The following is a 15,309-nucleotide window of genomic DNA, read 5'->3' on the forward strand; positions in this document are numbered from 1 at the left end:
GCACTGTTGTAGATTTGTTGTTTGCTGTTGTTGCCCGATTTCCTTGTGTTGCTACTAGTACTTGCTGATGGCAAAACCTTTCGAGGTTCGCAGGCATGTTTGCCAATGCTGTTAAGTTGAGTGTTAACCCCCTAATAATAATATTAATAATAAGGCCACGCCGTTTTTTATCTGTGTTTCGCGTCCCCCGCGCGCATGTATTTCACAGCCGGAGTTAAAAAAAAAATAAAAAATGGAACAAATTTTTTTTGGAAAATGCAATTCAAATTTAATGCAAACCCAGAAAACCGGAAAATGTACTGTAACCCGAAAGGAAAAAAACGGAAGAAGATTGTTACACGTAACTATTATGTTTGCATCAATTAAATATTTGTTCTATTTATCGCATGATTGCACTCAGCTCACACACATGTACATGTACATGTGTGTGTGTGTAATAAGCTGGGCCGCAAGTCACACAATCATCATGCCGCCTGTGTTTGGACCACAAGCTTGGCAGAGGGGATACACTCGTGTACTAGTATTCATGTAGTCAATGTACATGAACAGTACCGCGTCGCTTCTACATTGTATTCACTGTACACAAATGCAATGCACGTACACTGTTTTTTTTGGATGGCTTTTTTATTTTTTCGCCCTCCCTCATTGATTTCATCGAACAAGGTGACGCGAAACATAGAAAAAATGGCATGGCCTAAGAAGAAGAAGGAATTCGTGACTAAAGGGTTGATGAAACTACAATAGGATTTATATACACTTGGAGTGAGAAAAACGAGGATACAAGAATAGTAGGAAAAATAGCACAAACTTTGGACTTCACTGCAGCTGACTCGCCTTGTACAGGACAATATCGGAGCAAGAGCAGAAAAGTTGTACACGGGCATTTGCTTCTTCGATCTTGCCAAGGCGTTTGACACAGTGTGGCATAGAGGTCTCTTGAGGAAGCTTCAAGTCATATTTAACATCTCTGACACACCGTTGAAGTGGATAGAGAGCTATCTTTCTGGGAGAAGCCAGTTTGTGTCCGTGTCGGGAGCAGACTCTCCAAAGCTACCCGTGCTGTCGGGGGTGCCTCAGGGCTCAATTCTTGGACCATTGCTTTTTGTTTTGTATGTTAATGATCTACCAAGTCATGTTTCTGGAATGTCATTGTTTGCTGACGATACAGCTGCTTTGCGCCACTGTAAAACTGTCAAACAGCTTGAGTCAGAGTTGCAAGACGCGATAAATATGATTGTCACCTGGATGTCCAGTTGGAGGCTTCAGGCAAACGTTTCAAAAACCAGAGTACTGTTTCTAACAGATTCTGCCTCAATGTTTAAGTTCACCTTTCCCAATTCACCCACAGAAATTCAGACGGTAAAGGAGCACAAACACCTAGGGGTAATGTTCGATTCATCCATGTCCTGGTCGGCTCATGTAGATTACATTTGTAATAAAGTCAGCCGTGCTCTTGGCTATATTAAAAGTCATTGTAAACATCCCTCTATTCCGTGCCGTTCCGCTATATAAAATTTATCTCCTTCCATTGTTTGAATATGCTGCCACAGCCTGGTGTGGCCTAGCTAAGGTCTTATCCGATTCCATTGAAGTTCATCATAAGAAAGTTCTAAAAATTTTGTTCTCGAAGAAACCTTCCTTTCCCTCCAATGAGTTGTACTTATTAGCTCAGACTACTCCGCTAGAGCAACGCCGACTAACTTGCCTCTGTATATTGGTTCATCGAATGCTCTTGGGTTGTGTTCCTGAACATATAAAGCCTTATAACTTGTTTGTTTCGGGCCGCTCAACCAGAAACAAAGTGTCTCTTCCCAAGGCCAAGTCAACGCAATTCACAAGATCGCCATTCTTCCAGGGCTACTGTGCGTGGCTACAACTTCCTGACTCAGTGAAGACTTCTGCATCATTGAAAGAATTTAAAGTGAATCTGAGGGCCTGCTGATGACTGAGTGCACCATAATAATAATACTTGCAAGTAAAAAACTAATCAATATAGCTTTTCGGCTGTTTCCTTTTCATGTATATAATCTTCTCCTTCTTTTACCATGGTTGGCTATCACCCACATCTTCCCGTTTTGGCTGCCATCGGAAGCCATAAGATGTTGAATAAATAAATAAAATAAAATTTGCACTGCCTGGTAATAAAAACTATACAGGTGAGAAATGATAGGAAATTCAGCAAGTGGAGTGTGACAATGTCACCACACTTACACTCTTCCATTAATTTTGCGCTCGCCGCCCGGGACCACTAGGTCGGGGAGGTTGACCTACCTCATCGGCACGCATGCCAGGCTCCTCTGTGTTGTCAATGTTTTCGCTTGTCCAATTTTGTCTACTTCCCCTTTTATGTTGCTGGCCAGTGTTTTGTAGCAATAAAAACACACACACACACATACACACACACTTGCACATGCATGATTGTACATTGTCACACTGCACTTGCTGAATTTCCTATCATTTCTCACCTGTATAGTTTTTATTACCAGGCAGTGCAAATTTTCCGGAGTTTGTGCTATTTTTCTTACTATTCTTGTATCATCAAAAAAGTATTCTTTTTAGACCAAAGAGTGGTATATTTGATAAAATTTAATAACGATAGAAATATTTACGATACTTCTCCAGACGTTTTGTTGTTCTGAACAACATCGTCAGTGGATAAACTTTATCCACTGACGATGTTGTTCAGAACAACGAAACGTCTGGAGAAGTATCGTAAATGTTTCTATCGTTATTAAATTAGACCAAAGAGTGGTATATTTGATAAAATTTAATAACGATAGAAATATTTACGATACTTCTCCAGACGTTCCGTTGTTCTGAACAACATCGTCAGTGGATAAAGTTTCTTTATCCACCGACGATGTTGTTCAGAACAACGAAACGTCTGGAGAAGTATCGTAAATATTTCTATCGTTATTAAATTTTATCAAATATACCACTCTTTGGTCTAGAAAGAATACTTTTTTGATATTACAAGTACAATGAGAGTGAATAATCAACGGCTTGTCCACCAACTCTTATTCTTGTATCCTCGTTTTTTTCTCACTCCAAGTGTATAAATCCTATTGTAGTTTCATCATTCCCTTTAGTCACGAATTCCATTGATAATTGTGAGAAGAAAACTTTCTGGAATCCTTTATTCGTTGCTATGGTTGTGATAGCAGGCAGGCATAGTGGGATGGTCTAAGAGACTAAGACCATGATTGAGAAACAGAGGGTACCAGACTGCTTGGAAGCGGAAGGATTTTTCCAGCCGTCCTGCGACCCACAGTTGAATTAGGAACTCGTGGCCTGGCACGAGGGAAGCATGGATGCAGCGAATGGGATTTTCGGTCTTTGATCAATTTGGTGGTGGGTCTGATCTACTCACCTCCCACTTCTTTAGGAGCTGTATCTGCGCCTTGATCTTTGAGGGTGACGGCGTTGTTGTTGTTGTTGTTGTTGTTGTTGTTGTTGTTGTTGTTTGAAATCTTTTATTCTCACGATGGCCTGTGGCCAATAAGAGAGAAATAATTACAGGCACGGGGATCAGATACAGAGAGATCAAAGTTAAGCTGCTTGCTGAGGCAGTAGCGATGGCAATAGGGAGTTTATCACATAGGCTGGGCGCAATGGAGCTATAGATGTGCTGAGCAATGTGAGCAAGTACATACGGAAGAGATGACAAGTGGTTGGATGTTTGCTTTGAAATCTCGTCTGGGGTTGATTTGCCGGAGGCTGAGTGGAATGCTATTAAAGAGATCAAGAGAAGCATAGATGGGGAGTCCCTTATCCGGTTTGTACGTGTTGTGGGTAGCTCAAAGGTGCGGGGGAACCTGAGCGTGCGAATGGGTTGTATTCGGGGTAGGTGATTTGCAAGAAGGTGTGGTGGTGCATATCTATGATGCAGGCTATGTGCAAGAAGGATATGGGAGAGGGTACGGCGGCTGCTGAGTGATGGTCGTTTGAGTCGGTGCAGCAGCACGGAGTGGGTTCTGTGTTCAAAGAGGGGGAGATGCAAACAGAGGCGAGCGGCGCGCCGTTGGATGTGCTCAAGTCGGTCGTTCAGGGTTGCGTGGAGGGGTGAGAGGACAGTGCAAGCATACTCAAGAATAGGGCGGATGTAGGTTAGATAGATGGAGGAGAGAGCAGAAGTGTTAAAGGAATTGCGTAGTCGCAGGAGAAGGAACATCTTTCTGGTCGCTTTAGTGATGATGTAGTCAACATGCGAGTTCCAGCATAGATTCTGCTGTATGAGAAGGCCAAGGTGGCGATGCCTTGAGGCCACAGTGAGGTTGGTATCGTTGAGTTTGATTGATGGTGGTCTGGGAGGTGGCCGGTTGGTGTGGTGAAAGTGGATGACAGTGGTCTTACTTTCGTTGACCAGGAGATGCCAATCCTTCAGCCACTGTGCCGCGGTTGTCACAGCTGACTGGAGGTGCTCTTCTGCGGCTAGAAATTTCTCGTGAGCGGCAATGATGGCAGTGTCGTCGGCAAACTGGCTGCACTCAGTGTTGGCATTTATGCAGGCGGTTGGCAGATCGACTGTGTAGGCCGTGAACAAAAGCGGCCCCAAGACAGAGCCTTGGGGGACCCCCGCTGGAATGTTCAGCCAGGTTGATTTGCTGCTCTCCACTTGCACACGTTGTCGTCTGTTGGTGAGATAAGAGGCAAGCCACTGGAGGCATTTACCATCGAGTCCGAGGTGGGCCACTTTTGCAAGCAGTCCTTGGTGCCACACCCGGTCAAACGCCTTAGATAGGTCGAAGAAGCAAGCAATTACTGTTTGCCTGGCGTCTCTTTTCTCGGTGATCTGATGGATTAACCGAGATAGCTGCTGTGTGGTGCCATCGTTTGGCCGAAAGCCTGATTGGCCGTTGGGGAGGTGAGGTTGGATGTGGTTCGAGATGCGGTCAGCAACTATCCTCTCTTGTACTTTCGACGTCACGCTGAGTAGCGATATCGGTCGATAGTTGGAGGGCTCGGTTTTGCTGCCCTTCTTGTGGGTTGTTGTTGTTGTTGTTGTTGTTGTTGTTGTTGTTGTTGTTGTTGTTGTTGTTGTTGTTGTTGTTGTTGTTGTTGTTTATTCTCATGATGGTGTTGCTGTTGCTGTAGTTGTTGTAATAAAGTTTGTTCTTGAAGTTCTGGAATTGCACAGAGCTGATACATACGAGTCCATACGTTTGACCTTCACAGGGCTGTTGCAGACAAATCCATACGTTTGACCTGCACACAGAGCTGTTCCAGACACAGACAAGTCCACACACCATATAGACTGCCACAGTGGTGGAATTGTATGCATCTACTGCCGGTGTGGTGCAGAGAGGATAGCACATGTCATGGCTTCTCTGTCTATCCGCACCGTATGCAGCTGTGTAGCTTGTGGTAACATGCGTCACTCACACCTGCTGTGAGAGGTGGTGCTAGTTCATTGCCATGTCTGTGCTGGCACTAGTCATCCACCAGTCATACACTAGTCATGCACCAGTCGTGCACCAGTCATGCACTAGGCATGCACTAGTCATACACTAGTCATGCACTAGCCATGCACTAGTCATACACTAGTCATGCACTAGTCATGCACTAGCCATGCACTAGTCATGCACTAGTCATGCACTAGTCATGCACTAGCCATGCACTAGTCATGCACTAGCCATGCACTAGTCATGCGTCAGTTATGCGTCAGCCCTACCTAACCAGTTTTGAGGTCTGTGCGACTTGTGTATCAGTTGCATAGTGACTGTGTTAGCGACTGGGGGCTCAAGTCAACACCCACCCGTGTTCTCACCTCAATCTCGCATGATGGCACCATTTATATGGGTGCTCAAGTCAGCACCCACCGCTGTTCTTAGCACTATTTATATGGTTGCTCAAGTCAGCACCCTTATATCGTTGCTCAAGTCAGCACCCTTATATCGTTGCTCAAGTCAGCACCCACCGCTGTTCAACTTCTTAGCACTATTTATATCGTTGCTCAAGTCAGCACCCACCGCTGTTCTTAGCACTATTGATATCGTTGCTCAAGTCAGCACCCACCGCTGTTCTTAGCTCATCAGAATGTGATGGCATTACTCACATCGATAAGTGTGTAATGTTGGACACTGGGAAAAAAAGTAGTGTTCCATCTTGAAGTAAGTTTGTGGTGTTGGTCGTGGCTAATGATGTATATGTACGTGTGAAGTTTCTCTGTGACAGTTGTATACGTTACATGGGCATAGATTGCTATTTGTTAGGCGTGTTGCTAAACTGAGCAGCAAGGTGCGGGCAGCAGGACATGTACGCAGGATACCTCCCCCCCCCCCCCCCCCCGCACGCATTGGTCCTACTTGAGGTGTGTGGTGTATGCGTGTGTGTACGTGTGAAATGTGCACCTTGTTCTTCGCACATCCCACCATTGTCATGGCATGCCAGGTGTATGCTGGTAACGAAGGGTGTCATCTTCTCTGCTACCCTTGTACGGTCTAAAAGGATAGTGGAAGCTCCAGCCGGTTCACTCCCCTTCTTGTGCTTAAGCTGCTGTACCATTTCTTGCCTCTGTCACGGATGTACATCTAATTTTTCTGCTGTGCACGGTCCATTGTTGCTGATTTGTATGTGGCTGGTGGCCAGTGTCCTGTGACAACGCAATGCCCCATCCAGTATGTGTCTTCTGCAACGGCGGACGGTACCATGCCAAAGCATTGGAATGCCTGCACACCATTTGCCTGAAGTGCCTAGTGAGTCGTGTCGATGGCCAGGGCAATATTGAGTGTATTGAGTGCTCCAAGATCACCACCAGCGCTCCACCTCATGGGATGCAGTACGTGCACACCTTGCCTAGCGTGGGACTACCTGCTGCTGGTGATGACGACAGCGGTGGCGATGGTATCCGCCTCAGCAGCAGTCAGCGTGACATTGCCGTTGATGGCGCCTGCTGCGATGAGTGCTTGACGGATGAGGAGGAAGCCAGCATGGTCTGCTACAGTTGCGGCTCGCACATGTGCGAGTTGCATGGCAAATGCCACCGTGTCTCTAAGAAAACGCACCACCATTACGTCAGGAGTATCCGCTCCATTGCTGCTACTGCTGATGGCAGTGCGGCAGCGGCAGCAGGCCTCGACCGTGCTGCTGCAGATATCCAGTATTGTCCTGTGCACATCTTCAATCCATTGAAATTCTACTGCGATGAGTGTAAGCGGCTGCTCTGTGACAAGTGCTGTACGCGTCGGGAACACCTCCAGCACGGCAAGTCTGCAACTCACACAATACCAGTAGCTGCGGCGAGGGCGAGGGAAGAGATAGACTCTCGTATCCAAGATGTATTTAAAGCTGGCGACATTGTCTGCAGTTGTCCAGACAACACCAAGTCACCCTCTTGCAGTCTACATGGCAACAAGGTTGATCGCTATGCCACTCAAATGCAGGAGGATATCAAGAAGTGGTCCGATTTTCTTGAGACTTCTCTTGAGGAGCGCAAGTCGAAGCTGCTTTCGCAAGTTGCAGATCTTGAAAAGAGCCAGAAGTTGAAGATAGACATGGAGAAGCTTAGCTTAGAGACATCACGCCATTATCTGGAGACAGTGCGGATATTGCTAGCGGTGTGTGATGATTTGGAATTAGTGCGCCTAGGTGAGAGTATTGAGGAGGCGCTGGAGCAGGTGCAGAAATTCTTCGATAAAGTTGCGCCGATGCCCTGGACAGATTTTCGTTTCCAGGACACGGGCTTTAAAGAGGCGTCTGACGCGATTAATGAGTCGGGGCAAATCGTAACGTGCTTAGACGCTGCTGCTGTCTACTGTTTGAAGCCTGATCCCCACTATACTGGTTATCTTGTCCATGAGAAGCTGACGATCCCTGTAGAAGTTGTTGACGTTGATAAGAAAAGAGTTGAAAAGGCTGTGTTTCAATCGTCTGTCATCGCCTTAAAACCTGCCTGTGACGGTCACAGCAAAGACGGAGAGAAGTGTGAAAACTGTTCCCCCCTCGATTGTTCTCGTCGAGAAGACAGAGAAGAAACAGAAGATGCTGTCGGGCATTTTACATTTCAGTCATCGCAACCAGGTAGCTATGCTCTGCGACCATGGCTGAACTCTAAGGCGTTTGATGGGTTCACGATGCATGTGGGTGCCTTGGTGCCATGCGTGTTCCAGCAGGACATGTGTGGCACCTCTATCCAACTTACGAACAACATGCACACCGCTCAACTTAAAAACTCCAACAGTAGCGGTGTTGTTTGCATCCGTCCCCTATCAAGCGACTCTGGAGCTGTGGATATACTGCGCTTTCAAATTAACAACTTTCCACATCAGTCGAATCTCTTTATCCTGCTCAGTGATCCAGCGATCGTCAAGGCGACAGCGGCAGACAAGAAGAAGCGTGGTTCAGCCAAGTTGCCACGTTCGTATGGATTTTGCTGTGGAGCGTCCACGAAAGGATTGACCAATAGTACCGTTACTGCTCTTACTGGTGAGATTCCGCCTACAACTCCGCTGCATGTCCGCGTAGTCTATCACCATGATCAGCAGTATCTTGGTGCCGCCATCGAAGGCACGGACATCGCCGGCAGGGTCGATAATGTCGTTGTGAAGTCCGGCATGCATTGGTGTGTGCGCATGGGGTATGTGGAAACGCGCGTCACTCTGTGTAACACCCTACCGTAAAGGTGACACTGCTTGCCGCCGGCGCGCGTCTATACCTGTGTGCCTATCTGCTACATGCTATTGTCTACTTCGACTTCTACCGCTCATATCCATCGCCCAGCTTGGTTCCACTGTCAGTGTGTGGTGATGACTGTGAATGTCACACTAGTCGTCGGCACGAGCTTTTACCTAATATGTTCTTGTCTTCTACTTGCCTGTGTTGTTGCTCTTGTCCCAAGGACTAAGGTACTAGTTTTTTGTCTTGTCCCACCATCCCCCGGCAAAAAGAAGCAGGACGTAATTTCTTGTTCAATTTACTCCTTGTAGCTGTTGGGACTGCATTGTTTGTGTTGCACAGCCATGACTGCCCTCCCGTGACTGTGCCTGTATCACATAATACCAACCCGCATGGCTGTATGCGCTGATTGTCTCTACACTGTCGCCTGTCCCCAGCACATACGGTGTGCCAATCCTGCGTGCTACTTGTCATGGGCCTCGGCAACACTGTGCATGTCTGCATGTTGGTTTGCCACCGTTGTGCATTATTTCACACACTCTCATGTATGACTTGACTGTGCTTCAAATCTGCTTTGCTTTGAAGTAGTCGTCCTGTGAACCAGACTCCACTGATGTGATGCTGGTGCTGCTACATTTCATGTCATTGCGAGTACTGCCGCTGCTGCTGCTGCTGCTGCTTTTTGAACGTGCCACCGTTGACCGTCGTGTTCAAATAAATACACCTTCGTCCTTTACTAATCCAGCGCCTAGCACGCTAGTGTATTCTGTAGAAACCAATGTGTTGTGCACGCTGCAGCAGTACGTAAAGTTTGTGAATCCAGCACGTGAGCGGGCTGCACGTGCCGGACATGCTCCATCACACAATGAGTGCGAGCTTACCGAGGTTCCCATGGGCCCCACTGCACTGCGCTGGCAAATTGTTGCTCTTGTCATTGACTGCAGAAATACGTGTATGCCTAGTACCCTCTCTTTTCCTGGCATGTGCTCAGACTGGGTAGTAGTCTTAGTTGATTCCCTTTCTAAAACACAATTTATATTGGCTCTAAGTCTGAAAGTTAGACTACTAAAAGCATTTAACATTGCTGTGAGTGTAGATTCAGAATCCCAAAACTGTCCGGAAATGTGAACTTCGTTTCTAGCCAAGTCCATGTGTGTAGTAATGATAAGTACTGATACTTATTGCAAGGGATGCACCACACAATTGTAAAACTATACTAAAATATATTATTATGTTTGAGTTGTCAAGCTTTAGCAAGCCCAATGGAGTAACAATCCCGGGAAGACACTCTCAATAATTTTGTAATAATGTCGTGTTACTGAAATGCATTCTGGTCGAATTGTCGTGCACCTGCCGTGTCGGCCTGGGTTTTGCCTGTTATGATGTGTATCAATCTCTAGCTGAAAGATTGCGTGATCTGAGTGCCATGCATGCTGTTCACATATTGACTGAACCGAGTCATATGTATAATGTACATGTACATGTCTTCCGTTGTGATAGCCCTGGCTATAAGGTATATTGAGTTTGTGCATCCGTCAGAGCGCTTTCATGGGGGTGCATCATTCGAATTACATGGTTTCAACGTTACTTGGCGTCGCTCAGCATCTGGGAGTGGTGAACATCCCCCCCCCCCCCCCCACACACACACTGCTCTCTCTCTCTCTCTCTCTCTCTCTCTCTCTCTCTCTCTCTCTCTCTCTCTCTCTCTCTCTCTCTCTCTCTCTCGCTCTCGCTCTCTCCCCCTCCCTCTCTCTCTCTCTCTCTCTCTCTCTCTCTCTCTCTCTCTCTCTCTCTCTCTCTCCCTCTCTCTCTCTCTCTCTCTCTCTCTCTCTCTCTCTCTCCTTGACGGTGCTTGTTGTCTTTTTGTTTGCCACTCTTGGTTTCAGAGAGACGACTTTCATCAACCTGCTGGACTGGCAGAGGCAGCTGAGCCGTGTTGCTATACATGACTACATGGGTGTGGAGATGTGGCTCTCGGTAAGGATCACTCCAGTCGATTCCATGAAATACTGGATATCCCAATCCGCTTGTTAGTACTGAGAATCCCAGGCGGGCAAAAAAACCAAATTTCTCACCAATGCCACTACTGTCAGTAGTACTGTTACTTTCTCTCTTTCTTTCTTCTTGTCGGCACTATAACCCCCGTACACTGTATTAACCGACTAACCATCCACGGCTGTTTTGTTTCTGCTCTAGACACTCTTGCACCAGGCACGCTACACGCACGTTCCGGTCGGAAACTTGCCCAAGGACATTCCGCTGTTTGCAAGCGATGTGTTCTACGCGCGGCACTTGTTGAAGCAGAACCACTTGCTCTGGGTGTCGGAGAGTGCTCGGCCAGACCTCGGCGGCAAAGAAGAGGATGACAATCGCCTGATGGTCGGTGACATGTTCGGTACTAATGTCGGCACGAGTGGCCTAGAGATCAACCATCCAGCCTACTACCAGACTGTCTGCGTGGAGTTGACGCTGGACAGCTTAGCTGTGAACACTGTTCTGCAGGTAGGTGACGACAGAACGAACCTAGAACCTACCTATTTCAAGAGGTCTGAAGCGTGTGCAGCCTTAGAATCCTTTGGCTTTGTCATAACTCCACTATAAAAGACATAACAAATTTCGCTCAAATTGTGTCAACTGTCGGTCATAACTTATGTAATGTTGGCCTGATTTTCAAAATCTTGAGTTCGCCGGAAAGCTCTTATAAGAACGAACACAATGAGCTATCACCCAGCAAAGTTTAAGCAGCAGGCCCAGCTCTACAGCCTAGCAAAGTCACCATTTCGCTGGGAGTGCCCTCAATCCCTTTCTCCTTCAGCCATTTCATTTTCATTGCTCGCCCAGCTCCTTTTTTCTTTTCTAAATTGCTGCAGCAGGTAGGCAGCACCAGAATCTTCACGCATTCTTTGATGACTGGGAATGGACAACAAGGGGGAATTTCCCGTTTCATACCCGAAAATGTGCTTGGAGTGAGAAAAGTGTTGTCAACAAACTTTCGAGTGTGATATCTCAACAACTGTTGTAGCTATGGTCGAAATAAGTACACCATTGGAAAGCTGAGGATCCTTCGATTTTACAATAGCATTTGACTGTTATGGCTGATTGAACATTAGCGGAATACCGTCGAAATTTGTAAAGTGTGGAGCCAACGCGTTAAAAATATATGCAACTCTGAAAATAAAAAAATAATAATATAATCTTAACTGACGAAGTCCAGCCTGTGTTGCTCTTTTCGAACGCACCATGGCGCGCTTGAATCCGTTCAACCTCCCAATTCGTTTTCAAACGCACCACGGCGCACCTGAATCCGTTCATTTCCTTTGGCTTTGGATGATTAGTACACTCGTACACGACATCCCCCTGTCTTCTCTTTCCATGTGTCCGGTACACTTGTACCCCCCCCCCCCCTCAGCCGGGCTCAGGGTCGACCAGAGTTCCCTTTCCCCTCCCCTACCTTTGGATGCCTAGCACACTCGTACACGACGCCCCCCCCCCCCCCCCCCCCCCCCCCCAGCCGGGCTTAGGGTCGATCAGAGTGGCCTCTTTCCAAAACTTTTTCAAAAACGCACCATGGCGTGCCTGAATCCTTTCAATCTTTTCATCCTTGGATGTCTCGTACACTCGTACACGACGTCCCCCTCAACCGGGCTCAGACTCGACCAGAGTGCCTTCTCTCCAATGTGTCTAGTACACTCGTACACGCCCCCCCCCCCCCCCAGCCGAGCTCAGGGTCGACCAGAGTACCTTCTCTCCTAGTCTGGTACACTCGTACACAACGTCCCCCTAAGTGGTCCTTTCCGTACCTCCTGACACGTTGCCTTAGTCCTGTGTTTTCCAGTTTGACCAGGAACACTGATTACAAGTATTTCAATTCCTTCCAGTTTTGGATATTTGGGACACTCGGCGTTTCCGCTGAGTGCCCCTGAGCCTGCCGTCTCTAGGACTTGTCACCTAGTCCCCTACACTGTCCTAGTTCGGTACTGTGTTTCCTGCGTGTGTTGCACACTTCCCACACATTTCACATGCTGGCGTTCCCGTCAGCCCGTGTATCCTCTCATGAATATGCTGCATTTTAGCCCTGAACTAACTAAGAGGCAGCATGCTCTACTCACTGTTAGAATAAAAGTGGGGCAACGACCACTTTCATTCTAATGACTGCATGACCATGAAGTAATAGTTCATACTGCAGCTCCTAATATACTACCGGTGATGACACCGTGTAAAGTGTGTTATACACCTGTACCCGTTCATACCGCTGAACAAGCGTGACTCCTGAGTCCTAACCCTGTAGGTCAGTTTCACTGCTGAATAGTTATATCCCGAACCAGCTGACCCTCTTGTGAGTACATTACTCGTTGGTTCTACAGTTGTGGCAAGTGAAATCCGACACTTGGCACAAGGGACTGCACCATGCAGTCTGCAGCCCCTGCAGCCCTGCATACGTACAGTACATGTGTTACATACAACTAACTTTATCTGTCTGATGACAAAACTCGTACTCATCACAGTCAAGGTTCAAAAGGTGCTGGCAAAAATGAATGGGGATTGGATACCAATACTCCTTATGTGTACCATATTTGTGAACTGTGTGTATCTACGCTGTAACCTTTCGATCTGTTTGGGATGCATACGGCTCCATAGTGCAAATTAGGTGCAGTGCATTACACCATTGGTGTCCATTTGTGGCGCTGTCCCCTATGGCAAGTGTCGGATTTCACTTGCCACAACTGTAGATATATGCCCAGTTTCCTCGCTCCACGTATCATAGGCTTATACATGCCGCTCTGTTCTCGACCAAACAATCTCAAGATATGAGACTACCCTACAGGTTTGGCCCTAGCCTCCATTCCTCACCAAACACACGATCAGAGCGCAACCAGGTTTAGGTATAAGCCACTTCTATTGAATCAAGAATTTTTTTGTTGGTGGCTTCGGGGCCTTCTCCTTCTTTGTCTTACGTGAGTTTTTACGAGTTTTCTTTCTCGGCGGCTCCTCTTCCTCGTCTTCTCCGCGGTGGCCGGCATGTCGGCCCAATATTCGGAAGGATGTCAATGCCAAGAAATCTAAATCTTCCTTGAGTTTCCAGATATGTCGCCCCTGGTCCGGCCGACCAACACCGTCAAATAGCGCGATGGCCCTCTCGAGACATTGCATCGTTGGTGTCTCCCGCCCCTGGCCTGCCTCTTGTGCCGGAGAGTTTATCTCCTCTATCATTTCCTGCGCCATTCTATTTAAGACAAATTGCCACACCAGAAAAGAACCGATGATTAGTCCACATTGAGTGAAGGATCCTGGTCACAGCACCAAATGTCATGACCCGACATCAAGGGTCAGTCAAAAAGCCTGCGTTGCGAACAACGCCGAATAGGATCGCCACGAAGTGTGAGCAAGACCCAGAACCCCAAGTGCACAGTATATGCACACCATCACTCAGCAGCCCACCAAGAGTTCCATTGCCAAGGACATAACTTGTAGATAGGTCAAGATAAGAAGGGGATAGAAGAGATAACAAGACGAGAAGGCAGTGTCGGAGCGAGAGGACGAATGCAACAAGAACAGGGACTTATATTCGGGAAAGCAGCCAATCAGAACAAACACACTGTACTCACTAGTCATAATGGCTAGTCATAAAGGCGGGATAAGGGAAGGCATAGAACGGTAGAAGCTAGTTTCATTATTAATTGCAATACAGTTTCGTAAGAGAGCGCCGCATATAGGCGGGATAAGAGAAGGTGTAGAACGGTAGAAGATAGATTGCAATACAGTTTCAGAATAGAGCGCCAGATTGTTACAGTTTCATAGCAGTTAGCAACGGTGAATGTGTGAGTGCGTAAAGACTATGATTGTAGTTACATGAGGTAATGATGATGTAGTGAGTTCGAGTTAACGTACTGTTGTTGTGGTGCTGGCGCGACTCATCAGCTTGCCGATCGCTTGTCAGCTGGTGTCGATTCCTCGCGTGCCATGATTGAACAGCACTAGAACGTCGATTGTCAAGACTCAAAACCTACGTGAGTAGGAGAGTTTAGTTTAGTCTTTGTTGAGTCTTTTACACACGTCTGCTGTACTAGTCGGGCCCGCATCCTCTGTTCTCACTTTCTTTCTGCACAGTTCAATCATCTGAACGAGCTTGATGGAGGACCAACGAGCAGTGTAGTTAGTTTGGACACGGCGCCGCAGTCATCACTGGAGGATATGATGACAGGTGGTGCCGGGTCGTCCGTGTCCGCCTACGACGAGTCTGCACAGTGTTTCAGTTCCTTCCGGTAAGGACATATGCACACGCTTTGCCACTGGACATGTACACGCTTTGCCACTGCCCTTCTCCTGTTGCCGTATCGCAGGCAATTTCTTTTGCGTTTCTGGCACAATTGCTGTCGGAATAATTTTTCTTCCATCCCTTTAGCGGCCTTCCGTTGATTGACCGACTGAGACTTGATGAATATAAAGACTGCGATAAAAGAGCACTGGTGTTTTACCATTTCTATGACCAGTGAGAGTTATTATGATATGTATGTGACAGTCCACGTGGTTCTGTTAAGAATCCACCGTGTTATGATAGCTTGTATTTCCTGGTCTGGTGGTGTCAACAGAACATGCGCCAGTCACACCTCTTACGATTTGCTACGAGCATGTGTATTATTTTATTGTCACGAATTTCACCTGCAACTCACGCTATCTCTGTGTTTCCCTATGCTG

General features: G+C 47.1%; 1 protein-coding gene across 1 annotated transcript in view; it reads left to right on the forward strand.

The window, feature by feature from the left end:
* Positions 1-15,309, forward strand: part of LOC135827814 (DNA polymerase epsilon catalytic subunit A-like) — an 87,303-nt gene that overhangs the window by 54,137 nt on the left and 17,857 nt on the right. The window contains exons 49-51 of the mRNA XM_065340246.1: positions 10,500-10,590; positions 10,810-11,115; positions 14,722-14,876. Of these exons, the coding sequence (XP_065196318.1) occupies positions 10,500-10,590; positions 10,810-11,115; positions 14,722-14,876 (552 nt within the window). The remainder of the gene's footprint in view (positions 1-10,499; positions 10,591-10,809; positions 11,116-14,721; positions 14,877-15,309) is intronic.

This window comes from Sycon ciliatum, chromosome 1, assembly GCF_964019385.1.
Source record: "Sycon ciliatum chromosome 1, ocSycCili1.1, whole genome shotgun sequence".
NCBI classification, from domain to species: domain Eukaryota; kingdom Metazoa; phylum Porifera; class Calcarea; order Leucosolenida; family Sycettidae; genus Sycon; species Sycon ciliatum.